General features: G+C 41.8%; 1 protein-coding gene across 1 annotated transcript; it reads left to right on the plus strand.

Annotated features, from left to right (window-relative positions):
- Positions 1-2,065: 2,065 nt before the first annotated feature.
- LOC130867871 (zinc finger X-linked protein ZXDB-like) lies at positions 2,066-8,917 on the plus strand. The gene is made up of 2 exons (XM_057760092.1): positions 2,066-2,109; positions 2,381-8,917. The coding sequence occupies exon 2, from the start codon at positions 2,463-2,465 to the stop codon at positions 5,010-5,012; it is 2,550 nt and encodes an 849-aa protein (XP_057616075.1). The 5' UTR covers positions 2,066-2,109; positions 2,381-2,462; the 3' UTR covers positions 5,013-8,917.
- The last annotated feature ends 17,641 nt before the right edge of the window (positions 8,918-26,558 follow it).

Here is a 26,558-nt window from a genome sequence, read left to right on the forward strand (position 1 = left end):
AATTCTGATAATGAATTGTCCTTTGGCTTACTTCTGAAACTCTCTCTCTCTCTCTCTCTCTCTCTCTCTCTCTCTCTCTCTCTCTCTCTGTATAGATATAGATATTAAGGAGAGTAAGGACTCAAAAGAAGAAGGCCTTATTTTCCCAGAATCAGGAGATAATCTCTGGAGGAAATCAAGCTGAAAATCAGAGCTCACCTCTCTGACTTCTTGAATCACCTCTGCTTGAGCCCAGTGAAGCTTCCTGTGTTAGACCAGAAATAACAAGGAAAATGGTGTTCCTCACACACGCTAGACCTACAGGACATGCAGCCATCTGGTGGGACACTGAATTCCTCGGGAACCACTACAGGGAAGGATTTCCAACCTTCTTGTCTTCACATACCTGACCATGTGGGCTGCAGAGACCTAGGCTCTCACCTGACCCTCCCCCACACATCACCAAGTGGTACCTGACAGAGCCAGCTGAATCTCAGAAGTTCACTTTTCAGGTCAGAGGAGCTGTGCCAGCAATTATCTACACACCCACGGATTTCTGCTGTTCTCAACCCTGGCCAAAAGGCTGCTTTTGCAGTGGGTAGTGGTGAATGCAGAATCTCATCCCTGGTCAAACTGCATGTGTTTATCATTCACCTGTCCTGCCTGCCCCAGGGTATCTATGTCTCTCTGTGGATTCCCCCTTTTAGTCCAGATCCTATTTCTTCATACAGGTATCTATAAAGAAAAGCCTTAGCCATGAAGCACACTATTGTTACATCTGACTATATTAGTACCAAGAATTTCTCCTGTTAACACAATACGGTGCACAGCAGGTAAAATTCAAGCAACAAGGCCCTGTTAACGCAATACAGTACACAGCAGGTAAAATTCAAGCAACAAGGCCCTGAAGGTAATCCTGTGTCTACACACAGGACTGCAGTTTACTGAGATCAGCAGTCACAAAATGGGAACCAGAACCTATGCAGCTTAGGAGTTTAGTTTGTACCAGGCCTTGCACAGAAGAGAGTAGTATCCTGAGTGCCGATCACTTTGAGATGGGAAAATTCTTTGGATGTTTGGTGTCCCTGATGAAAAGGGTTTCTGTGTTGCTAGTGGAAAGACACTTGCAACAGAAAACAAGCTGGGACATTCTGAGATCCTGTCTCTGATAACAACACCCCTTCCCCGTGACAACAACGCAGTTTGTCAACGTTTGTAAAGCTGGTGCTGTGCACAGTCACAGAGCAGACAGGCTTCTCCTGATGAAGACACAAAAATGCTCATGATCACAATAAAACCACTGGAAAGACCCTCTCTGTGTGTTTACTGTAGAATGGGGGGACATGGTCACCGTGCCCTAAGCCCATGGCTGAGTGCTCTCATTGATGTCGGGGATTTATCACATAAGGTCCTGAGAGGCTACATGGATGGGCCTGGCATATAAAATACAATGCAGAAGAAGGGAAGCGATCTACAAATAGAAACATGTGGTATGGTTTCTACTACATAGCTCCATATAAACTGCATTGTTTATGGAATTGCACCCTACAGCATTCCAAGCAGGGAGACCTGAGGAGCTGGCTGGACTTTCCAGATTTCATTATCAATTGCTTCAACCGCCAGGTTTCACACCTGTAGGTGGAAGGGTGCCAGTCAGTTTTGGCCCCATTTTTTCTTCGGACTCCTGTACCAGGAGGGCTAAAGACCAAGTATGTGAAAAACTTAGACCCAGGACATGGCTCACAGGAACCAATTTCGAGGAGTGTATGTGTGCGCTTGTAGCAGGCATCTACTCAGTAATGGTGTGTGTGTATCTGTGTGCTTGGAGCAGACATCTCCTCAAATGATGTGAGTGAGAGTGTATGTGAATGTGTCTGTGTGCTTGGAGTGGGCATTTCCTCAGAAATGGTGTGAGTGAATGTGTGTGTGTGTGTGTGCTTGGAGCAGGCATCTCCAGCAGAAATGGTAGCAGCCTTAAGGTAGACCATTTCCTGCGGGTAATACAGTTTATGCTGTCCGAAGTTTTCTCCTCGGCCCAGCAGCACACAACTTCCAAGGCAGGAGAAAGGCCAGGGAAGAGGCTGAGCTCCTGGAGGGGCCACAGGACGCTGATCTGCTGCCCACTGGGAGGTAGGGGTTCAGGTTGCCCTCCCTGGCTGGGTGTGTGGGAGCCTCAGCAGCCTCCTGGAGGAACTGTCATTCTCCCCGCACTTGGGAAGACCTCGGTTACTTTGTAAGCCAAGTGTGGAAGTTATTTCCCCGCGCCAGACTCTGCCTCTGGGCCGTCTCTGGTGCTCCAGAGACACGGTACCAGAATATTTAAATCACTGTGGCGTTAAATACGTTTTAATATCTGATAGGGCCAGTTTCTGCGCATTGCACTTTTTTTTTTTCCTTTCAGGAACGTGTTCGGGCCCGCGGCAGGGGGCGGGGTCGCGCCTCCGCCTCGGCTCTGGTTCCAGCCGAGCCTCACCGACGCCGAGATGGAAATCCCGAGGCTGCTCCCGGCTCGCGGGACACCACAGGGCGGCGGCGGCGGCGGCTGCTGCCCCGCGGGTGGCGGCGGGGTGCCCCGAGCCCCGGACTCTCTGGCTTGTCAGGCCCCCACGCGCCGCCTCCTCCTGCTCCGGGGGGCCCAAGATGGCGGGCCGGGGCCGCGGAGCGCAGAGGCCCAGAGGGCCTCACGGGGCCTGGGCCCGAGCCCTAGCGCGAACCGCTTGGCGCCGAAGCCGGATCCCCGGAGCCGCGGCGGCGGAGGAGGAGGCAGAGGCGGCGGCGGCGGCGACGACTTCTTCCTGTTGCTGCTCGACCCGGTGGGTGGCGACGTAGAAACGGCGGGCGCGGAGCAGGCCGGAGGGCCGGTGCGGAGGGAGGAGGCCGGGGCAGGCCCGGGACCAGAGCGGCGCGCGAGCGGCGCGGCGAACCCCGCGGGCCGGCCCGAGCCGGGGCCCCGGCGCCCGTCGGCCGCGCCGGCTCCGTCGCCGCTCCCCGCGGCGGGCCCGTGCCCGGGCCCCGGTCCCGGCCCCGGCCCCGCGGCGGCCTTCGCGGGCACCATCACCATCCACAACCAGGACTTGCTGCTGCGCTTCGAGAACGGCGTCCTCACCCTGACCACGCCCCCGCTGCCCGCCTGGGAGCCGGGGGTCGCGCCGGTCCCGCAGCCGCAACCCGGGGTCCCCGGCGGCCCCGGAGGCCCCGGCGGCCCGGACGGCCCGCAGGCCGGCTACCCGCCCGCCGCCGCGGCCGCCGCCGCCGCCGCGGCCGCCGGCTCCTCGCAGCTGGGCGACTGCCCCGAGCTGCCACCCGACCTCCTGCTGGCCGAGCCGGCGGAACCCGCGCCCGCGCCGGCGCCTCCGGAGGAGGAGGAGGCCGAGGCCCCGGCCGCGGCCCAGAGCCCCCGCGGGCCTCTCGGCCCGGGCCCGGGCGTGCTGCTCTACCTGTGCCCGGAGGCTCAGTGCGGCCAGACCTTCGCCAAGAAGCACCAGCTGAAGGTGCACCTGCTGACGCACAGCAGCAGCCAGGGCCAGCGGCCCTTCAAGTGCCCCCTGGGCGGCTGCGGCTGGACCTTCACCACCTCCTACAAGCTCAAGAGGCACCTGCAGTCGCACGACAAGCTGCGGCCATTCGGCTGCCCGGTGGAGGGCTGCGGCAAGAGCTTCACCACCGTGTACAACCTCAAGGCGCACATGAAGGGGCACGAGCAGGAGAACTCCTTCAAGTGCGAGGTGTGCGAGGAGAGCTTCCCCACGCAGGCCAAGCTCAGCAGCCACCAGCGCAGCCACTTCGAGCCCGAGCGGCCTTACCAGTGCGCCTTCTCCGGCTGCAAGAAGACCTTCATTACCGTGAGTGCCCTGTTCTCTCACAACCGCGCCCATTTCAGGGAACAGGAACTCTTCGCCTGCTCCTTCCCGGGCTGCAGCAAGCAGTACGACAAGGCTTGCCGCCTCAAGATTCACCTGCGGAGCCACACGGGAGAGCGGCCTTTCCTTTGCGACTTTGATGGCTGCGGCTGGAACTTCACCAGCATGTCCAAACTCCTGCGACACAAGAGGAAGCACGACGACGACCGCAGGTTCACCTGTCCCGTGGAGGGCTGCGGCAAGTCCTTCACCAGGGCCGAACACCTCAAGGGCCACAGCATCACCCACCTGGGCACGAAGCCCTTCGTGTGCCCCGTCGAAGGCTGCTGTGCCAGGTTCTCTGCCCGCAGCAGCCTCTACATCCACTCCAAGAAGCACTTGCAGGACGTGGGCACCTGGAAGAACCGATGCCCGGTCTCCACCTGCAACAAACTCTTCACGTCCAAGCACAGCATGAAGACCCACATGGCCAAGAGGCACAACCTCAGCCAGGACCTCTTGGCCCAGCTCGAAGCCGCCAACTCTCTCACGCCCAGCAGTGAACTGGCCAGCCAGGGGCAGAGCGATCTCAGCAGCCCCGAGCTGGTGTCTCTCTTCTCGGATGCGCCCGGCCACAGTTCTGCCGCGGTGCTGGACACGGCCCTGGTCAACTCTGGCATCTTGACTATTGACGTGGCCTCTGTGAACTCCACTCTCGCAGGAGGTCTCCCTGCCGAGAACAGTAACCATTCCTTGGGGCCAGCGGCGGACCCCCGGGCCCTGAGGGCCCCCAGTGACCTTCCCCAGGGTCTGGATACCTCTCTCTTCTTCGGAACCTCGGTGGCCGCTTATCAGCAGAGCCCCTTAGACATGGACGATGTCCCCGGGGGAAGCGTGGGGGGGCTCTTTGGCTCCCTGGCCCTGAAAAACTCAAGCCTGGAGCCCCAAGCTTTGACACCCAGCAATAAGTTAACCGTGGACACGGAAGCTCTGACTCCCTCCAGCACCCTTTGTGAAAACAGTGTCTCGGAACTGCTGACCCCTGCCAAAGCCGACTGGAACGTGCATCCCGACTCTGACTTCTTTGGGCACGAGGAAGAGACCCAGTTTGGATTCTCCAACCCAATGGGAAGCCACGGTTCTCAGAAAGAAACAGATCTCATCACGGTGACTGGCACCCCGTTTTTGGTATGAACCTACTCTGCCCTGCCTGCCCAGCCCTGCCCTGCCCTGTCGTGCCCTGCCGTGCGGCTCACTTTTATCACACTCTGGTCTGAGGACGTTCTGGAAGGAGGGCTTCCGTGCAGTCGTTTCTTGCTGCTTTGCAGAGGAACGCGTCTGTGGACTACAAATTTAGAGATTTACATTCTCATCCTGGGCCTGGAACTCATGAGTTCTGTGACCCTCAGCAAGTCTCCCAACCTAGCTGAGCCTTACTTCATTATTTATAAAAGTATCATTTTGTGTAGATTGTTTCTATTTTCTTTTCTTTGTATTCCCTTGATGTAATTTTTAGGGTATTTTTTAGTGGTTACATTTGATTCTAATGTAATGAAAAGGGCTATGATCCCTTTGAACATTAAATGGTCAGTGCTAGGTGAACTGGTGTTTTTAAGTTTTAATATAAATAATACCTCATTTTCACAACATCCATAATAGCAGTAGAATGTAAAAATACAGAGTATTATTTGGTTCTTTGTCAGTTTTCTTGTGTTGCCTAGAAATTGGAGGGTTTATTTTCGTTTTTGAAAAATGTCAGGGTTTTGCTGTATTATAAGCATAGCTTAAAACATCGCCTAGTTACCATTGAAAAAGTGGCCTTATATTAGTGATTTCGTCTTGCTGAGCCTTACTTTCCGAGCTTTATAGTCGTCGTGAAAATGAGCATTGTTCTCATGGATTTGGATCAATTTTATGCTTGGGATTGTTACTGGGGGAAAATATGTTTTCACTTTTGTCAGTCTCCAGTTTTCTCCCCCCCCCCCATTTCACTTCTTAAAGTGTTAGACAACAAAAGTTAACAGAAAGTTAACAAATGTTTATGTCATAGTTTTGCAACCAGTAAACGTTTATGAGCATTAAGCAAACATGGGAATTTGTTCCTTCCACAGATGGTGGAGGACTTTCTCTACAGTGTTCTTAGTTAACATTGGTCACAGTTCCATTTGTCAAGTACTAGTGTCTGCTCTGAATCAATGCCAGCTCTCAGCCTGGTTCTACTAGTCTAATAAAATTGGAGAACGGACCAGAAGGAGATGTTCATTTCTCTATCCGGGGCCCTCATTCCTAGCCCTCTCTGGAATGGCAGGCTTGCTGTGCATTCTGAAATACTGTCAATTATAACACGACTGTAGCATTCTATGATTTATATAGAAATTTATCTAATATATTTGATTGTTATAATCGTGATGAGAAAGCGTGACTTTCATCTGATACTAAACCTTTCCTGGCCTATGACAGATGGAGTTCACTTAGTAACTATTATTTGTGTTTCAAATAAGAGGACATATTTCTACCTCTCCCATTCTGCTCTCTTGAGTTCCATCGTCATTTTGTTTAGGAGCAATTCTTTTATTCCTCCTAAGTAAATACTTCTACCCTTATGCTGTTCTGTTTCACTCCTTACTATCATCCTTGCTATATGCACCAGTGTGTGCCATGCTCCTACCTTTTTCTCTAATTTGACACTTATTTTGGTCACCTTTTTCTTACATGATCTAATTTTCGTCACAATAATTTCTGCAGCCAGTGTGTGCACTGAGAAGGTATTTCTGAATCCAGATTGCAAGCATGTCTATAGGAGTCAGGTGATAATGGGGTTCTTTCTTTCTGGAAAGTCTAATGACAAGGACCTCTCTAAATTTGTTCACCGTGTTTTCTACTAGCAAATAGCCATTGTGAAATACTCCAATTCAATACTTGGAGTTTTCATGAGACTACTTGAGGAAAACAGTTTTCCAGTACCTTGGCAATATATAATTTGCCACTTTGAAATGCATTATGTACTTTCTTTATAATTTTTAAATTGGTTGAACCTATTGAGTGAAAAGGTAAAAAGTATACATTAATTTATAATTTAAAGAAGTATTCAGAATTTTAGTGTGCCCAAGCATCAATAATATTATTCCCTTAGCACTTTGAAAAGACTGTAAAGACTATTTTAGAAATACATTTTCATGACTTAAAACAAACATTTCTCATTTTATTTGGAAGGACTGCAAAGGCCTGAGGTAAACACACATTTCATAAGCATTTATTAAGATATATAACCATAAAGATTTTTTAAAGTGTCATTTAAATTCTTTTACATTTCTTCACTTAAAACTATAATATTACCTATGGTCTATAGAATTTCCAAAGGATAAATTTTAATTTCTTGATGATAAGAATCATGTTATTATTATGCTTTCTCAGCCTGATGGTGGAATGACTGGAATTGCAGTCAGAAACGTGACTGCAAACATAATGGCTGTACTTCTGTTCTTAACATAAATTTGACATTTTAAAAATGACGAGTCATGAGTTAATCTCCTTTGCCTTTTGTGTTTTTCATCCTTTCTTGATTGATTAAAGCTTGCCAATTAATTGTGTTAATAACAATGTCTTATAGGAAGGTTGTTTTCAAAGGGTCCTGTTGAACCAATTTGATCATATAAAATATGTTAAGCTTGATATGTTGCCACGTATTTCATTATAATATTAAATAATTCAAAGTCTTGAGTAGTAGAAATAAAATTTGATAGATTGTCAGGTCATCTTTCAGAAAATGCTTCATATTTTCATCTAGAAAAGAAAAGGACTTAGTATAACAGTATATTTAGAATATTATCTCTCTGGAGCAATTCATAATCCTTTAGTATTAAACATATACACATGAGTTTTTAATAATGCAAAAACATAACATATGTACCTCACTCAAAATATGCCATAATTGAAATGTAAAACTGGATTAAATTGTATATGTATATTGCTTTTGAAACGTACAGGATTTTTTCCTTCCACTTTTGTTTTTGTTTTTCGAGACAGGGTTTCTCTGTAGCTTTGGAGCCTGTCCTGGAACTAGCTCTTGTAGACCAGGCTGGTCTCGAACTCCCAGAGATCCACCTGTCTCTGCCTCCCAAATGCTGGGATTAAAAGTGTGTACCACCACCGCCCGGCTCCTGTCACATTTTTTTTTTTAAAGGCAGAAAGGATTCATTTTTTCTCACAGTTCCATAGTATTATCCACCATACTGGAGAAGTTAAGGAGCAGGAACTCGAGGGATCTGAACACAGCACATATGTCATCAGGAACAGAGAACAAGGAATGAGTGAGGGCTTACTCATGATTTCTCCACTTCCACAGTTCAAGATCCTCTTCTCAGGGATTGGTATCCCCACCCAAAATTAAGATGGAACTTCTACATCAGTTAACCTAATCAACACAATCCCCCAAAGGATCCCAGAGCCCATCCTCCTGGTAATCCTAGATTCTGTCAAGTTGGGTGCCAGTACTTACCATTACAGAATGGCATTCCACAAAGGTTGGGGATAAAAGATGTTATGTCCATCTGCTTTCTGATGTACAGAGTTCTCATGGATAGCTCATACTTGTTACTATTATCCTCATTTTACAACTGAAAAATATGAAATGCTAAGAAGTTTATGGGATTTTCATAACATAATTGTTACAAGTGGTTAGGTTTGTTGTAGTTGCAAAATACTTCCAGAATCCAATCTGATGATGGTTCTAAGCACAATACACTATTGTGGTGTTATGGTTGGTAGAGACCTAGAAATGATAGTTTCTCCAAATCTGATTTTATGTACAGGAATAGAGTGTTTATTTGGTTGTAAATTACCCCTGAAATTGTTCTAAAACTATTTGCAATCATGGATATAGATGGCCTATAACAATATTTCAAAATTTTCCAGATCTGTTCAGTGATCCAGAAAGATATTTTAAGAATACACATCCTTGCCCTTAAAAGTATAAAATATTCTTATTTGTATAGAAAACTAAGACTAAGGCTGATAATGAGTATTTTAATTGCTCATGAGATAGCTGGAATTATCTACTATAAATATCTTATAAACAAAAATGTAATTATTTTCCTCAAGCCACCATCATTTTTCAGTGTAAATTTTGTATTACATTATATATAATTCAATTTTCAAATTATTAATTTTATTTTTGAGATTATAATTATATAATTTTTTCTTTATGATGAATTTAACTCTATGAAACTGTGATTCCTTGCCTGTCTAAAACACGTGATGGTCTAATAATGAGCTGAATGGCCAATAGCAAGGCAGGAGAAAGGATAGGCAGGGCTGACAGGTAGAGAGTATAAATAGGAGAAATCTGGGAAGGAGAAGCAAGAAAACAAGGAGAAGAGGATGTCAGGGGTCAGTTACACCGCCAGCCACAGAGTAAGAGTAAAAGTAAGATACACAGAAGTAAGAAAAGGAAAAAAAAACAGAGGGATAATTTAAGAAAAGCTGATTAGAAACAAGCCATGCTAAGACTGGGAATTTATAAAAAAAAGAATAAGACTCCGTGGTGATTTATTTGGGAGCGGGTGGTGGGCCTCCCAAAAAACCCAAAAGAGTAAAGACTGCTTAAGATTAAAAAAAAAAATCAATAAAACTCCTTGTTCTTCATTTTTTATTGGATTATTTGTTCTTTTGATACCAATTTCTTGAGTTCTTTGTATATTTTGGAGATCAGATCTCTGTCTGATGTGGAGTTAGTGAAGTTCTTTTCCCATTCTGTAGGCTGTCATTTTGTCTTGTTGATCATGTCCTTTGCTTTACAGAAGCTTTTCAGTTTCAGGAGGTCCCATTTATTAATTGTTTCTCAGTGTCTGTGCTGCTCGGGTTCTATTTAGGAAGTCATCTCCTGTGCCAATGCATACAAGTGTACTTTCCACTTTCTCTTCTATAAGGTTCAGTGTGGCTGGCTTTGTGTTGAGGTCTTTGATCCATTTGGACTTGAGTTTTGTGCATGGTGATAGATATGGGTCTATTTTCATTCTTTTACATGTTGATATCAAGTTATGCCAGCACCATTTGTTAAATATGCTTTCTTTTTTCTGTTTGATATTTTTTGCTTCTTTGTCAAAAATCAGGTGTTTGAAGGTGTGTGGATTAATATCCAGGTCCTTACACAATGGAGTACTACACAGCAGAAAAAAATAATGACATCCTCAATTTTTCAGGCAAATGGATGGAGCTAGAAAACATCATTTTGAGTGCAGTAACCCAGATCCAGAAAGACAATTATCACATGTACTCACACATAAGTGGTTTTTAAACATAAAACAAAACCAGCCCACAAATCACAATCTCAGAGAACCTAGACAACAATGAGGACCCTAAGAGAGACATGCATAGATCTAATCTACATGGGAAGGAGAAAAAGACAAGATCTCCTGAGTAAATTGGGAGCATGGGGACCCTGGGAGAGGGTTGAAGGGGAGGGGAGAAGTAGGGAGAGGAGTAGAGAAAAATGTAGAGCTCAATAAAAATAAAAAATGAAAACCCTCTTCGGGTTACAGCCCCATTTTTGAATGGGTCATTTGGGTTTTGTTTATTCTTTTTGTTTTTGACTCTATAGTTTTAAGTAAAGATAAAATGATTCCTAGAGACCTCATCAAACAACCTTGGTATTATTTGCCCCTCGACTTTACTTCTTCTGTACAGACCCCTCATCTGGAACCCTCTTCCTGTTTTTTTTTTTTTTTTTTTTTTTTTTAATTTTTCACCTTATGTGAACGCAATAACAATTTAAACTTGGAATCCTATTGTATATTTAAGCAGCATAATGAAAAAGAAAAAGCACTAACCCCTGGTGTCATTTACTTAAGAGTGGGCCTGCTTTGTTCAGAAGAATTCTAATCTCTCCTCTGATCTGATCTCCCAAATAAAGGTCATTCTTTCTGTTAAACAGCACAGCGAATGTGATATTGAAAAGAAATGATGAAATTTTGTCCAAATCAGTCTTTTACAAGGATCTCAGCGGGAGAAAGTTAGTTTGAAGCCCTATTTACTCCATATAATAAACAAAGCAATAATAAAATATTATCAATCTATACCTACATGTTGCTTCAATATTTTTCTTGGGTGGGGGCTACATTGTTTCAAATGCATTGCTGTTTTTAGAAATGTTCTTAGATCTAGCCACCACATCTTATGAAGATGTATCTTAGCCTGAGACAAGGGTATGAATGGGTCACAAAAGAAAAATAGGGAATATTACCATATGCTAAAGCTGTACATTCATTCAGCTGAGATTGTAAGGGCATATAGCAATATAAAGTCCAAAGTATATAAGATTGGTGACAATGGTTTTGGTCGAGGGCTGTTAATTTTGATCAGGTTGAATACATTGGTATGTAAACAGAATGAGCACATAGTTATAAATGATCTCACATCACATTATTAACTTGATTACAGGCTAGGTGAAAGTTTGACTTGCAAAGGCAAGCTTCAAACAGCATTTCTCAGAAAAACCGTTCCCGTGTTTCAAGTTATGGAGCTTATTTGGAGTGAAAGGTATAGTACTAAGAATATAGGAAATCAGTAAAATGTCAGTCATATCTGAATTTGGGGGAAAGATCAGACATGCGTATACTGAACATTTCACAGTAAGTATTTTCAGACATTAAATTAATGTTTTAGAGAAAGAATGGAGTAGAAAATTTATTTATAAATAGAAAAAAGTTGATGTGTTCTGCCCAAGGAGGAAACACAAAGAAAGATCACAAAGTGGAATTCACTGCACAACCTTTTTTTTAATTAATTAATTAATTTAATTAATTATTAAAGATTTCTGCCTCTTCCCCGCCACCACCTCCCATTCCCCCCCCCCATCAAGTCTTCCTCCCTCCTCAGCCCAAAGAGCAATCAGGTTTCCCTGCCCTGTGGGAGGTCCAAGGACCACCCACTTCCATCCTGGTCTATTAAGGTGAGCATCCAAACTACCTAGGCTCCCACAAAGCCATTACGTGCAATAGGATCAAAAACCCATTGCCATTGTTCTTCAGTTCTCAGTGCACAACCTTTGATAAAGCAACACAAATGCTGTAGTTCATTTCTTGTTGTTGTGTTTTTTTTTTTATTAGTTTGCTTTTTATTCTTTGGGGGCCCACCACCAAACTCTCAAATAAATACACGGACACTTATTCTTCCTTATGAAAGCCAGGCCTTAACTTGGCTTGTTTTTAGCCAGGTTTTCTAACTTAAATTATCACATTTCTCTTCTATATTTTTACCTCTGCGCTTTTTACCTTTCTTTATTCACTATATTTTTCTTTCCTTCTTACTCTATGACTGCCTGTGAGGCTGAATGACTGATACCTGATTCCTCCTCTCCTCCTTCTCCTCCCTCTTCTTTTTCTCCTTCCATTTATTCTCACTGCCAGCCAGCCCCACTTATTTCTTGTTCCTGCCCTGCTATTGACCACTCAGCTCTTTATTAGACCAATCAGGTGTTTCAGGCAGGCAAAGTAACCCAGCTTTACAGAGTGAAACAAACACAGCATAAAAGAATGCAACACATGCTTGCATCATTAAAGAAATATTCCACAGCATAAATGAATGTAACACATCTTAAACTAATATTTCACAACAAAATGCAAAACTTATATTTGGTGAATGTTGGATTTTAGGGCTAGACTGACTGTATGAACCCAAATTCCGCAGGATATAAAGACAAATGAGATTAAAGAGGACTTTATTTTGGAGGTGCTTTAAAGCCAGTGAAGATAATCTGAAAAGAGAAATCAAAATATGAATAAGATTAATATGGCAAATACAAATAATGGATATTTGAAGGGGGAATGATATGAAAATTATTTGGGAATCTATGAATCCTTTGGTAAAAGATTTAAATATAATGGTGGTAAGAAAAGAAAGATAAAGAAGAGACAGTTATTTCCAAAATGAAGAAACAAATATAACTTGGTGATACTAATAGAGTGTTTAGGGTGGAAGCTTGAGTTCTCATTATCTCCAACAAACTATGCTTTGTCACTGACTACCAATCCCTGATATTCCAGTTAGAGACAAGTAGTAGTAGTAAAAGTAGTAGAGAGAAGGGATTTATTTACTGTCTTCAAATTGGGAAGAAAAGAACAGGAACAAATAAATGGGTCCAGTGATGCCCCAAGTCCAACATGAAGATACTAACATTGTCTTTAGGTTTAAAGATTTGTTTTGATTATTTTTAGCTGTGTGTGTCTATGTGTATGTGAATGTAGTATCCTCAGATGCCAAAGGCAACAGATCCCTCCTGGAACTGGAGGTACAGGCTGTGTTGAGCTGTCCAATGTAGGTGACTGGAGCTAAATTTGGGTCCTCTGTAATAGTAGTAGGTGCTATTCATCTCTGGGCCATCTCTCCTAGGTTTAAATAGATGTATTGGAACAAGACCTTAAAAATACAGCATCCCAGATCAAGTTGTGGTTTAGTTGATTATTGTCTCAGTTCTGGCCCTACAAAGTTCCCCCAAGAACTCTTTACCATGTGAGGGGATCAATATGATCCCTGCAAGTTGATTGTTTATCCATGGTGTAGCCTTTCTTTATGAATAATTACTCTCATCTTTGGTAAAGGGGGACAGAGGATCCTGTCCTATGGAGTTTTATGCTTCCAGGAATCCAAGGTGATTACAGGGTCAGGACAATGATTTGCCTTCAAAGTGTAGGAGCAAGAAAAAAGGATGCAGAGTGTCAAACTTTAATTTTTGCTTTTAGTTACCTATGGATCCAAGTGTTACTCCATAATTTTTAAAGCAGTGTTAGCTTCTAAGTGCCTATTTTAGTGACTTATTCAATATATTGAAGAATATGTTCAGAAGGAAAAGGAAAGGTGAAAAATGACTAAAGTTTTCTTGGAAACCATAAAAGCTGTCTCATTAATATAAATAAGAAAGTTATATATGAGACCTTTTTCAGAATATATGTAAGATGATAGTTTAGAACACACTTCATTGGGATGATGAGTTACAGTCTAAATAAACTATATTGTTATTGGCTGTTTTTTACTCTTGGTTCTTTTACTCTTTGTGTGGTACACAACCTGCTTCCAGATAAATCACACACAGAATCTTTTTCTTACTTATAAATGCCCACCCTTAGCTTGGCTTGTTTTTGGCCATCTTTTCTTAAATTATCTTGTCTATCTTTGGTCTCTGGACATATAACTTGCATTACTTCTTATTCTGTGGCTTGCTGTCTGTGTAGCTGGCTGGCTGGTCCTTTGATGTTCTCCTTTCCTTGTTTTATCTTGCTACTTCTAGCCTCCTCCCAGATTTCTTCTTCTACTTATTCTCTCTGCCTGCCAGCTTTTCCTAATATTTCTCTTGCCTTGCTATTGGCTGTTCAGTTCTTTATTAGACCAATCAGGTATTTTAGACAGGCAAAGTAATACAGCTTCACAGAGTTAAACAAATACAACATAAAAGAACGCAACACATCTTTGCATCATTAAAACAAATATTCCATAGCATAAAAAGTAACACATATTAAAATAATATTTTTCCCTTTTTCTCTAAAAAACAGTTATCAAGTAAGAATTATATTTATTATATTCACTCCATTTGTATTTAGCAAATTTGGAGAAAATGCTCTATTATCTATCTTACCTTAGTGAGTCCAAAGTTTTATACCTAACTTATTATCGCAGCTAAGAAAAACTGAAACTCTAATTACTTAGTCTTTAACGCCATCAAAGACACCAGGAGGAATTAATATTACCTAACAACAAAGACATCTTGCTTCCTGGACAGTTACCCAACGCTCCTTTGCAATGCTGGGGCATCCATCTTTAGCCTACAGGCCTAGAATATCTGACAAACTTTTCAGTGAAGCAGGAAATTTAAAGTATTTTCCTGCCTTGTCTTGGAAAAGTTTTTCAGCTGCTCTCTTCTGTGTCCTGAAGAATGTCTGGTAAACTCTTCTGTGAAGCAGGAATTTTGAAGGACTATCTTTCCTTGTTTTGGCATAGTTCAATAGTCTTTTTCCTGTGTATCCTGCATGTCCAGTCTGCACACCACATTATCAGCAGTCAAAAGCAAGAGCAATTTCTTTGCCCAGTGGCTAACCTTACCACAATGAAAGAAAACTTCATAAGGAATTTCTTCAGTGCCTATCACCTCTGAAGAAAATTGGTACTGACAGAAACAGATGTTTCTTATTGTCATGAAAAACCTTATGTTAAGAAAACATTTTAAATGGTTTGAAGTGATATAGAGCTCTATGATCTTGAAAACATACCTAACATAGCTACAAATTTGATTGTTATAAATGACTAACTACTAACCTGTGTTTCTTGAGTATCCTAAATAGTTTATAATAATAGCTACCAAAACTAGAATTTTGTTTTACATTTTTAAATGAACTACATAGGTACAATACCTTAAACAAAAGTAGAAACATATGCACAGTGAAACAAAAACAAATTTAAATTTGTATCAATATACTGTATTTTCCTAAAAGATAACAAACATCCATACCCCACCAAATAACCAAAGACCACCCACATCCCCCAACTCTTGGGAATGTTGGTGTGTATGGGAGAAAATCCTTCCAAACAGAGAACTGAAATGAAGATTCTACAGGTAGTGAAATAGTAAATATAATAGTAATTCCTTGTAGTCTAGGCCCAATTTTAGAATATATACTACCAAATAGAGGTGTAGTGTTGGCATTAATTAATTAATTTTAAATTTTGCATTTAGTATTTCCAAACAAATGCAACAATTTTCCCTTAAAACTGTCCTTTTATGTTTTATGGTTCTAACTATTATTCTGACTAACTATTGATAATATCAGATAGTAGGAATTATTAGATCATATGTCATAGAACAATCCAACATTTCTTATTTGGGCCTCATGTTTCAAAATACTATTTTTCAGCAAATGGATGGAACTAGACAAAATCATCCTGAGTGAGATTACCCAGTCCAGAAAGATAAACATAGTAAATATTCACCTATAAGGGGATATTAGCCATTAACTAGACAACCAAGCTACAATCCACAGACCAAGAGAAATCAGGCTCTATGAGGGCTTTATGGGGGGCATGGTTTTCCCTGGGATAGGAAAATAGAATAGATTTTATAAGTAAACTTAGGGCTGGTAGGAATGGGAGCCAGGAGAATCAGTGGGGTTGGGAGAGTGCAGGGAAGGATAGGTGTAATTGGAGGGACATTGGGTGTAGTAGGGAGCTGCGGGCCTCTTCCCACAGCCCGGCTCATGGCTGCCTGGCTAGCTTATGCCCCAAAATAATGACACACAAACTCTATTCTTTTAAACACTGCTTGGCCCATTTCTGTTCATGTATGTAGCACCCCAAGGTGCGCTTACCGGGAAGATTCTAGCCTACGTCCATCCTGGGTCAGAGCTTCATCGTGTCTGCTCTGGAGAGGAGAGCATGGCGTCTGTCTCTCAGAGGAGCTGCCCTGCATCTGAGCTCACTTCCTCTTCCTCCCAGCATTCTATTCTGTTTACTCCACCCACCTATGTTTTAACCTATGAGGGCCAAGCAGTTTCTTTATTACTTAACCAATGAAATCAACAGATTGATATGACACTCCCACATCACTTCCCCTTTTTCTGTTTAAACAAAAAAAAAAGAAGGCTTTAACTTTAACATAGCAAAATTACATATGACAAAACAGTTATATCTATTTTATCTTTTATCATAACAATGGAAAACTATAACTATAACTATCTATCTATTCTTCAACTCCATCAAAGACTCCAGAAGAATACAATATTACCTAAGCAAACAAAAAGTAAGCAATTTTCAAAACTCTAGAAATGACAGAGACATCTCGCTGCCTGGACAGTCACCCAAAGTTTCTCTGTACCGTTGGGGCATCCATCTTCGGCCTACAGAGACTTTTCCATGAAGCAGGAAATTTCAAAGGTAGTTCAGTCACTATCTGCTAGGTCCTGCAGAATGTCTCGCAGACTCTTTCATAAATCAGGAACCCCAAAAGATCATCTCACCTTTAGGCAAGTTCAGTAGTCCTCTCTCTGTGGGTTCTCTGAGTCCAGTTTATACAATAGTCCAGGCAAGAGCAGTTTCTTGCCCAAATGGCTATCAAACTCCATAAGGTGCCTCTTCGATGCCCATCTTCTTCTTGAAGTAGATTGGTGCTGCCAGGAGCAGAGTGTCTCATTGTCATGAAAAACCCTAAGTTATTAAAACACTTAAAATGCCATATTTTATAATCTTTGAAAGATATGAAGAATGTCTATCTAAAATATATCTATGTACATCTAGAAAATCTAACATGACTACAAGCTTGACTATTATTGATAATTATCCATTAACAACCTATATACATTACATTTTTAAATGAACTACACAATCACAATACCTTAATCAAGGTCATAAATACATACACATATAATAAAATTGACCTTAAATATCAGTAAACCAAGATTCATATCAATGCAAATTATTCACATCTATATCATCTCCCCCTTTAAATGTAAAAGAGCATTTATAAACAATATATGGGAACATGGGCGCAGTTTTTTCTCTCCAAACTGCTTCCTGCTGAATGGGGGCGCTGTTATTCGGGTCTTTTATGGGATAACCTGTCTGCTAGGTTCATCTCAGTTGGCAGTTGAGGGAAGCAATTTTTTGAAGGTGTTCACAGCAACCTTTCAGGAGGGCGTGGTCTATCATACCATATTGGGATAGAAGAAATCCACAGGGTCGCATCCTCTGTGAAAACAAAAGACGAGACTCTTTTCCAAAGTATCATATCCTTAGATCCAAATTCTGAAGTCAAGGTATTTTGAAAATATCTATCTTGGATTAGTTCAGCAGCATTTATAAACAAATATCTTTTAGCATCTGTTGCTCCTTCCTCAGCATTCAAACAATTCAAAGAGAGCATAATAGCATATAGTATCAAGATTCTCATTGTATTTTCCATCTTCGTGCGGCTTTATTTTAACCTCTATTTCATTTACTTTTACTTTTATTTTATATTTTCTGTATATCTTCGTCCTGGAATAACTCTTTAGACCAGGCTGTCCTTGAACTTACAGAGATCTGTCTGTCTCTGCCTCCCAAGGAAGTGGGATTAAAGGCGTGTGCTACCACACCTTGAAGTCTCAGAGGTCAATCTCCCTCGGCCTCCCAAGTGTTGGGATTAAAGGTGTGTACTACCACACCCAACTACTTCCTTATTTTTGTTTTTTTACTTTTAAGAACTTTATCTTTCAGCCTGCATATATTTTTAAACACACTGTAAATCATTTAAAGTTTTCTTTGTCTTTGAATCTCTCTTTACTGTATCTCTCTCTTTTTCTGACCACACGAGCCTTTAAATTACTGAGCAATATGGGTAGGATTAAAGCCGTGGCTTTGCCGGCTCGATTCAGCCCATTCCTTAGCTTTCCAGCCTCATGGCAGAGGTACCGGCTGTAGTCATGTTTATCACCACAACTCTGGGGCATTTCAAGGTCCTTGCCAGCAAACAAGCTACAACACTCAAATACTCTCTCTGTAGCTGACCTCCTGCCTCAGAGTCAGAGTTTGCCCTGGCAGGATGGCCCACAAAGCCGGCATTTTAAAACAGCACAACTTTTTTCCTGCTACGGCTGAAAACCGAAAAGTATACCTTCAGCTTTTCACCAACACCGTTTTAAGTGTTTCGTGGCAGGACCTCTTAAGTGAGCGCAAGGTTTCACAGCTGAAGCTGAGTCAGGAAGCCTCTCTTAGATGAGAGCACTTGCTTGCCTCTAGCAAGCAGAGCAGACCCGAGAAATTGTTGCTACCAAGAAAACATGCTTTACTCTATTCTTTCCCAAGCTTTCTCAAGCTTTCTGTAGATTCAGTTATCCACGTGGGCGCCATTTGTAGTAGGGAGCTGCGGGCCTCTTCCCACAGCCCGGCTCATGGCTGCCTGGCTAGCTTATGCCCCAAAATAACGACACACAAACTCTATTCTTTTAAACACTGCTTGGCCCATTTCTGTTCATGTATGTAGCACCCCAAGGTGCACTTACCGGGAAGATTCTAGCCTACGTCCATCCTGGGTCAGAGCTTCATCGTGTCTGCTCTGGAGAGGAGAGCATGGCGTCTGTCTCTCAGAGGAGCTGCCCTGCATCTGAGCTCACTTCCTCTTCCTCCCAGCATTCTATTCTGTTTACTCCACCCACCTATGTTTTAACCTATGAGGGCCAAGCAGTTTCTTTATTACTTAACCAATGAAATCAACAGATTGATATGACACTCCCACATCAATTGGGGGTAGGTGGAAACCTAGTACAGTGGAACTTCCCTGGAATCTATGAAGGTAGGCCTAATGAGTACTCCTAGTCATCCCTACATTCTAGTTTCTTTGGTGAGGGAAGATACTCTGCATGCTGGCTACAGAAAGAGAAATGTGGACACCAACTTAGTCACAAAACCTTTGACCTACAATCTATTCTGCTTGCAAAATATGCTGGGGCAATAGTGGCACAGAACTTGTGGGAATAGTCAACTAACATGATTTGATCTAAGTACCACTCCACAAGAAGAAACCTACACTAGACATTGCTTTTGTAACCAATCACCAGGGACTAGATAGTCCAGTTATCTAGGGTAAAACCAAATACTGTGGGTCTAAAAAAATCAATGAAATAATTCCTAATGATAATTTGCTATATTAATAGATCAGTGCTTTATCAAGTCATCATCAGAGAGGCTTTTCTCCAGTAGCAGATGGGAACAGATGCAGAGACCCACAGCCAAACATTATGCAGAGAGAGAATCTAAATTGGATGGCTCCATCATATACCTTTCCTCAGAGCTCAGGAAATCCCATTGAAGAGCAGGTGGAAGAGCCAGAAGGGGATGGAGGACACCAGGAGAAAAAGGCCTTCTGAGTCAACTAAGCAAGGCACACATGAGCTCACAGAGAATGAGGCAGCAAGCACAGGTCTACACAGGTCTGAACCAGGTCCTCTGTATACATATTATAGTTACTTGCTTAGTATTTTTATGGAAATATTGAATGTGAGAATGAGTGAGTCTCTGATTCTTGTTCCTGCTCTTGGGACTCTAGGTTGCTGTGCCCAACTTCCATATGATAGTTTTTGCTTCATCTTATTATATTTTGTCATGTTTGGTTATTTTTCTTAAAAGTCTGTTATTTTCTAATGAGAGTCAGCAAGGGAGTGGATCCAGATGGGAGGGGATGGGAAGGAAGCAGGAGTAGTGGAAAAAAAGAAATCTATAAACAGGGTATATTACATAAAAATATAATCTATTTTCAATATAAGAAAAAAAGGAAAAATATATTTACCAGTGAGGAAATATGCTCTCGTCTGATATGCAACCTTTAAAAGGGGGGCAGAAGCAATGTAATCCTATATAGATCAAACTCTACTAATTCTCAGATAAAAGTTAGAAAACAGTTCAAATAAGGCTCAGTCATAACCAAAGACTTTATTTCCTTTCTGAGTTTTTCCATTGAGAAGTAGTCAGTTTTCTGTGTTGCAGTGGAATGCTGCCCTATGTCTTATTGTGTCTATTGAGTTTTGCACATTCGTTGGAGTTCATGTCCCCTTCCGTTTTCCCCCTTCCCCCACTTTTTGTGTATGACTAGTTTTGAAGTCCTGGAAGTTTTTCTTTCTTTGCATTTGTTTTTAAGGTGAAAGTTGACTGCAGTATGAATATGATGGTTTGACCAGCATTCCATTGTTTGCTGAAGGAGATACTTGTGTTCTTCATTGGTCATAGACAGATGACCCTCCTCCATCAAGTCTGGGCTTGCATTGTGGTCTCTTAGTGTCTGCAGCACATCTGCCCAGTACCTTCTGGCTTTCATGGTTTCCTTTCAGAAGTCGGGTATAATTCTGATAGGTCTGCCTTTATATGTTACTTGAAATTTTTCCTTTGCTGATCTTAATATTCTTTCTTTATTCTGTATGTTTTGCATTCTGATTATTATATGGTGAAGGCACATTTTTTGGTCTAGTCTATATATGAAGAATCAATGAAATAAAGAGCTGGTTCTTTGAGAAAATCAACAAGATAGACAAACCCTCACCCAAACTAATCAAAAGGCAGAGAGAGAACATACAAATTAACAAAATCAGAAATGAAAAGGGGGATATAACAACAGACACTGAGGAAATCCAGAGAATCATTAGGTCATACTACAAAAACCTGTATTCCACAAAATTGGAAAATGTAAAAGAAATGGACAATTTTCTGTATAGGTACTGTATACCAAAATTAAATCCAGACTGGGTGAACAATTTAAATAGACCTATAACCCGCAAGGAAATAGAGGCATTCATCAAAAGCCTCCCAACCAAAAAAGCCCCGAGCCAGATGGTTTCAGTGCAGAATTCTACCAGAACTTAAAAGAAAAGCTAATACCTATATTCCTCAAATTGTTCCAAATAATAGAAACAGAAGGAACATTGCCAAACTCTTTCTATGAGGCTAAAGTTACCCTGATACTGAAACCACACAAAGACTCAACCATGAAAGAGAGTAACAGACCAATCTTACTCGTGAACTTTGATGCAAAAACACTTAATAAAATACTGGCAAAACAAATCCAAGAACACATAAAAATAATCATCCACCATGATCAAGTTGGCTTCATCCCAGAGATGCAAGATGGTTCAGCATATGAAAATCAATGTAATCCACCGCAAAAATATATGACCATCTCATTAGATGCTGAAAAATCATTCAACAAAATCCAACACCCCTCATGATGTCTTGGAGAGATCAGGGATACAAGGAACATATCTAAACATAATAAAAGCAATATATACAGCAAGTCAAAAGTCAACATCAAATTAAATGGAGAAAAACTCAAAGTGATTCCACTAAAATCAGGAACAAGATAAGACTTCCCACTCTCTCCATATCTATTCAACATAATTCTTGAAGTTCTGGCTATAGCAATAAGACAACAAAGGAGATCAAGGGGATTCAAATTGGAAAGGAAGATGGCAAACTTTTGTTATTTGCAGATGATATGATAGTATACATGAGTGACCCCAAAAATTCTACCAAGGAACTCCTACATCTGATAAATACCTTCAGTAACGTGGTAGGATACAAGATCAACACAAACAAATCAGTAGCCCTCCTATGTACAAATGGTAAAAAAGATGAGAAAGAAATCAGAGAAACATCACCCTTCACGATACCATAAATAACATAAAATATCTTATGGTAACAATAACCAAAGAAGTGAAAGACCTGTTTGACAAGAACTTTTAGGTATTTGAAGAATGAAATTGAAGAAGATACCAGAAAATGGAAAGATCTCCCATGCTCTTGGATAGGAAGGGTCACATAGTAAAAATGGCAATCCTAACAAAATCAATCTAGAGATTCAATGCTATCCCCATCAAAATCCCAACATAATTCTTCACAGACCTTGAAAGAGCAATAATCAACTTCACATGGAAAAACAAAAAACCCAGGATAGCCAAAACAATCCTGTACAATAAAGGAATTTCTAGAGACATCACCATCCCTGACATCAAGCTCTATTATAGAGCTGTGGTAATGAAAACAGCTTTGTGTTGGCACAAAAACAGACAGACTGACCAATGGAATCAAATCAAAGGCCAGGATATTAGTCCACACACCTATGAACACCTGATTTTTGACAAAGTGTGGGAGCCCACGTGTGACTCAGTTTCCATCTGGAGTCATTTCTGACTCGAAGTCATTTGAGTTCAAGCTTGCCTGCTCTACTTTGTCTTATAACCTTGAGGGCTATGACAGACTTCTGATTTAGCCCGTGAGAAAAGAACACTCTATCTAATAGAGAGTATACTGCTGAGGACAAACCTCAGGAACATCAACATAGAAAGTACGGCTGCTTCCAAGCAGTAAGCACGTGTTGGAGAGGAGGCTGCTCACTCAAGGACAGGAATGGTCTTGTGGTTAGATACTGACTGATGGTCTGTGCTGTGCTTTGTTCTGCTTTTGTACAGAAGCAAGTTCTGAAACAAACTCTGGGCTGTTTGGCTGCTTTGGCATGACCAGACAGACCTCCCGATTCTATCCTGTCTTCTGTTTCTTCTGACTTTTATTTGGCCTCGAGGATCCCCTATCCAGGAACCCTAGCTGACCTTGTAGGAGTGGGCTCCTACACAAAGAAGCTAAAATTATACAATGGAGAAAAGAAAGTATCTTCAAAAAATGGTTCTAGCATAACTGGATGTCAACATGTAGAAGAATGAAAATAGATCCATATATATCCCCATGCACAAAACTCAAGTCCAAATGTATTAAAGACCTCAATATAAATGCAACCACACTGAACCTGACAGAAGAGAAAGTGGGAAGTAGCTTTCAATGCATGGTCACAGGAGACCACTTCCTAAATATAACACCAGTAGCACAGATACTGAGAACAACAATAAAATAAATGGGACCTCCTAAAACTGAAAAGGTTCTGTAAAGCAAAGGACACATTCAATAAGATAAAAAGACAGCCTACTGAATGGAAAAGATCTTTGCCAACCCCACATCAGACAGAGGACTTATCTCCAAAATATATAAAGAACTCAAGAAATTAGACATCAAAATTCCAAATAATTCAATTAAAAATAGAGTACAGAACTAGACAGAGAATTCTCAACAAAAGAATCTCAAATGGTTGAAAGACACTTAAGGAAATGTTTAACATCCTTAGCCATCAGAGAAATGCAAATCAAAACGACTCTGAGATACCATCTTACACCAGTCAAAATGGCTAAGAACAAAAACATCAATTATAGCTTATGCTGGAGAGGATGCAGAGTAAGGAGAACACTCTTCCATTGCTGGTAGGAGTTCAAACTTGTACAACCATTCTGGAAATCAGTATTGTGATCTCTCAGAAAATTGGGACCCAGCAATACCATTCTTGGGCATATACCCAAAAGATGCTCAATCGTACGACAAGGACATTTATTCAACTATGTTCATAGCAGCATTATTTCTAATAGGCAGAACCTGGAAACAACCTAGATGCCCCTCAACCAAAGAATGGATAATGTGGCACATTCGCACATTTATGAGTACTGCTCAGCAGTAAAAAAAAAAAAAAAGATATCTTGAAATTTGCATGCAAATGGATGGAACTAGAAAAAAACATCCTGAGTGAGGTAACCCGGACTCCAAAAGATTAACATGGTATGTACTAACTCATAAGTAGATACTAGCTGTAAGGCAAAGGATATTGAGTCTATTTTCATGATCCTAGACAAGCTAAGTGATAAGCTGAACCCTAAGAAAAACATACACAGATCCACCTGGAAAGGGGAAATAGACAAGATCACCTGACAAAATTGGGAGCATGGAGATGGGGAGGAGTAGAGAAGACAGAAAGGAAAGATGAGGAGAGAAGGGAAGGAGCAAGGACAATTTGAGGGAATGGGATAGTCAAGATGGGGGAAGGATAGAGATGAGAGCAAGGAAAGAGATATTTTGATTGAGGGAGCCATTATGGGGCTAGCAAGAAACCTGGCTCTAACCAACATTGGAGCACTGGACTGAAGTCTCACGATCCAAAGGAGGAGCAGAAGGAGAGTGAGCACGAGCAAGGAACTCAGGACGGCGAGGGGTGCACCCACACACTGAGGCAATGGGGATGATCTATCGGGAACTCACCAAGGCCAGCTGGCCGGGGACTGAAAAAGCATGGGACAAAACCGGTCTCGCTGAACATAATGGACAATGAGGACTACTGAGAACTGAAGAACAATGGCAATGGGTTCTTGATCCTATTGCACGTAATGGCTTTGTGGGAGCCCAGGTAGTTTGGATGCTCACCTTAATAGACCTGGATGGAGGTGGGTGGTCCTTGGACCTCCCACAGGGCAGAGAAACCTGCTTGCTCTTTGGGCTGAGGAGGAAGAAAGACTTGATTGGGGGAGGGGGAGGGAATGGGAGGTGGTGGCGGGGAAGAGGCAGAAATCTTTAATAATTAAATTAATTAATAAAAAAAAAAAAGAAACCTGGCTCTAGAGAAATTCTCAGGAATCCACAAGGATGACCCCAGCTAAGACCCTAAGCAATAGAGGAGTAGGTAGTACCCCAACTGTCCTTCCCCTGTAGTCAGATTGATGACTACCTTAAATGTCACCATACAATGACCCTGCATCCAGCAACTGATGGAAAAAGAGGCAGAGACCCACAGCAGAGCACTGGGCTGAGCTCTCAAAGTCCAGTTGAAGAGTTGGAGGAGTAAGAATATGAGCAAAGAGGTCAAGATCACGATGGGTTCACCCACTGAAATAGTCTACCTGAGCTAATGGGAACTCACCAACTCCTGCCAGACTGGGAAGGAACAAGCATAGGACCAAACTAGTCCCTCTGAATGTGGTTGACAGTTGCATGGCTGGGGCAGACTGAGGGGCCACTGACAGTGGCACCAGGATTTATCCCTACTGCTTGTACTGGCTCTTTGGGAACATATTCTCTTTGGATGGATACCTTGCTCAGCCTAGATATAGCCTTGGACCTTCCCCAAAGCAATGTGCCTTACCTTCTCTGAGGAATGGATGGGGGAGGGTGGGGGTAAATGGAGGGGATGGGAGGAGGGGAGGGAGTGGGAACAGGGATTGGTATGTAAAATAAAAAAAGATAGTTTGTTTTTTTTTAAAAAGTAAAAGAAATGAAATTATATTAAAAAAGAAACGATAAAGATAGCATAAGTGAGGTGAGTAAAATTGGGTTCTTTAACTATACAACATTGGTAGTAGCTGTTTGTACAGTTTATAATCCAAAGAATAAAGCTAATACATTAATAAAATTGCCAATGATCAGGAAAAAAAGATATTGTTAACCAATATTTGTAAGGCAAAAGTAAAGGGCAGAGTTTATATTTATTTTTATCACTTTAAAAAGGCACCCAGTCTGGTGTGGATCACCCCCTTACTCTGGAAACTTTTAACTACAGTTGACTTTAAACCTCATTCTATGTATTCAGGAAAAGATAGAGAATCAGACAAAAATCAGTGAGCTATTCTTAAAGTACTTGATCAAGCCTTAAGAACAATGGTCAGACTGGAAAGTCTTCCCTGGAGAAAATAACCTTTTATTCAGTCCTAGATCCATAAACTATTTATGAAATAGTATGTTGGGTCAGTGGAATAGCTTAGCAGGTGAGAGTACTTGCTGACAAGTCTGACAATATGAGTTGGACACCTGGGATCTGCATGAAAGTCAACTCCCACAAGTTGTCCTCTGAACACCACACTTGTGTGCATACACTATGGCATACATACACCCACATGAAGCTCCCCTTTCCATGAATTTATGTGTGCACGCACACACACACACACACACACCAGAGAGAGAGAGAGAGAGAGAGAGAGAGAGAATTGCAGGCAGATGCACACATATGAGCATGTGCGCGCACACACACACATACACATGCATACTAAATAATTAAAATGACATGTGGTTCTCATATATATTTCCAATATCTCAAACTTCTAGATTTGGTTGCTTGAGCAGGCTTACTTTGCATTCCTTTTGTTTGCAAGACTAACAGTATTTCATAAGCTAGCTCAAACAACACTGTTTCAGAACACTGCCAATTTGTTACCAAACAATGAACTTTTAAATTTTAGCTGTATATATTGCCAGTTATGTGTCCCTTTTGGTAATGTTTAGTGTGGTTGTGAAACTCATTCCTAAAGATAATAATGCGTTAATTTTTGACATATGAGAGAATACTGCCTTTTAGGTTACCTTATTATTCCAATAATTTTC

Source organism: Chionomys nivalis, chromosome X (genome assembly GCF_950005125.1).
Source record: "Chionomys nivalis chromosome X, mChiNiv1.1, whole genome shotgun sequence".
NCBI classification, from domain to species: domain Eukaryota; kingdom Metazoa; phylum Chordata; class Mammalia; order Rodentia; family Cricetidae; genus Chionomys; species Chionomys nivalis.

Bases quoted from the DNA above. Each gene is read 5' to 3' on its own strand.
- LOC130867871 (XM_057760092.1), top strand. From the start codon at position 2,463: ATGGAAATCCCGAGGCTGCTCCCGGCTCGCGGGACACCACAGGGCGGC.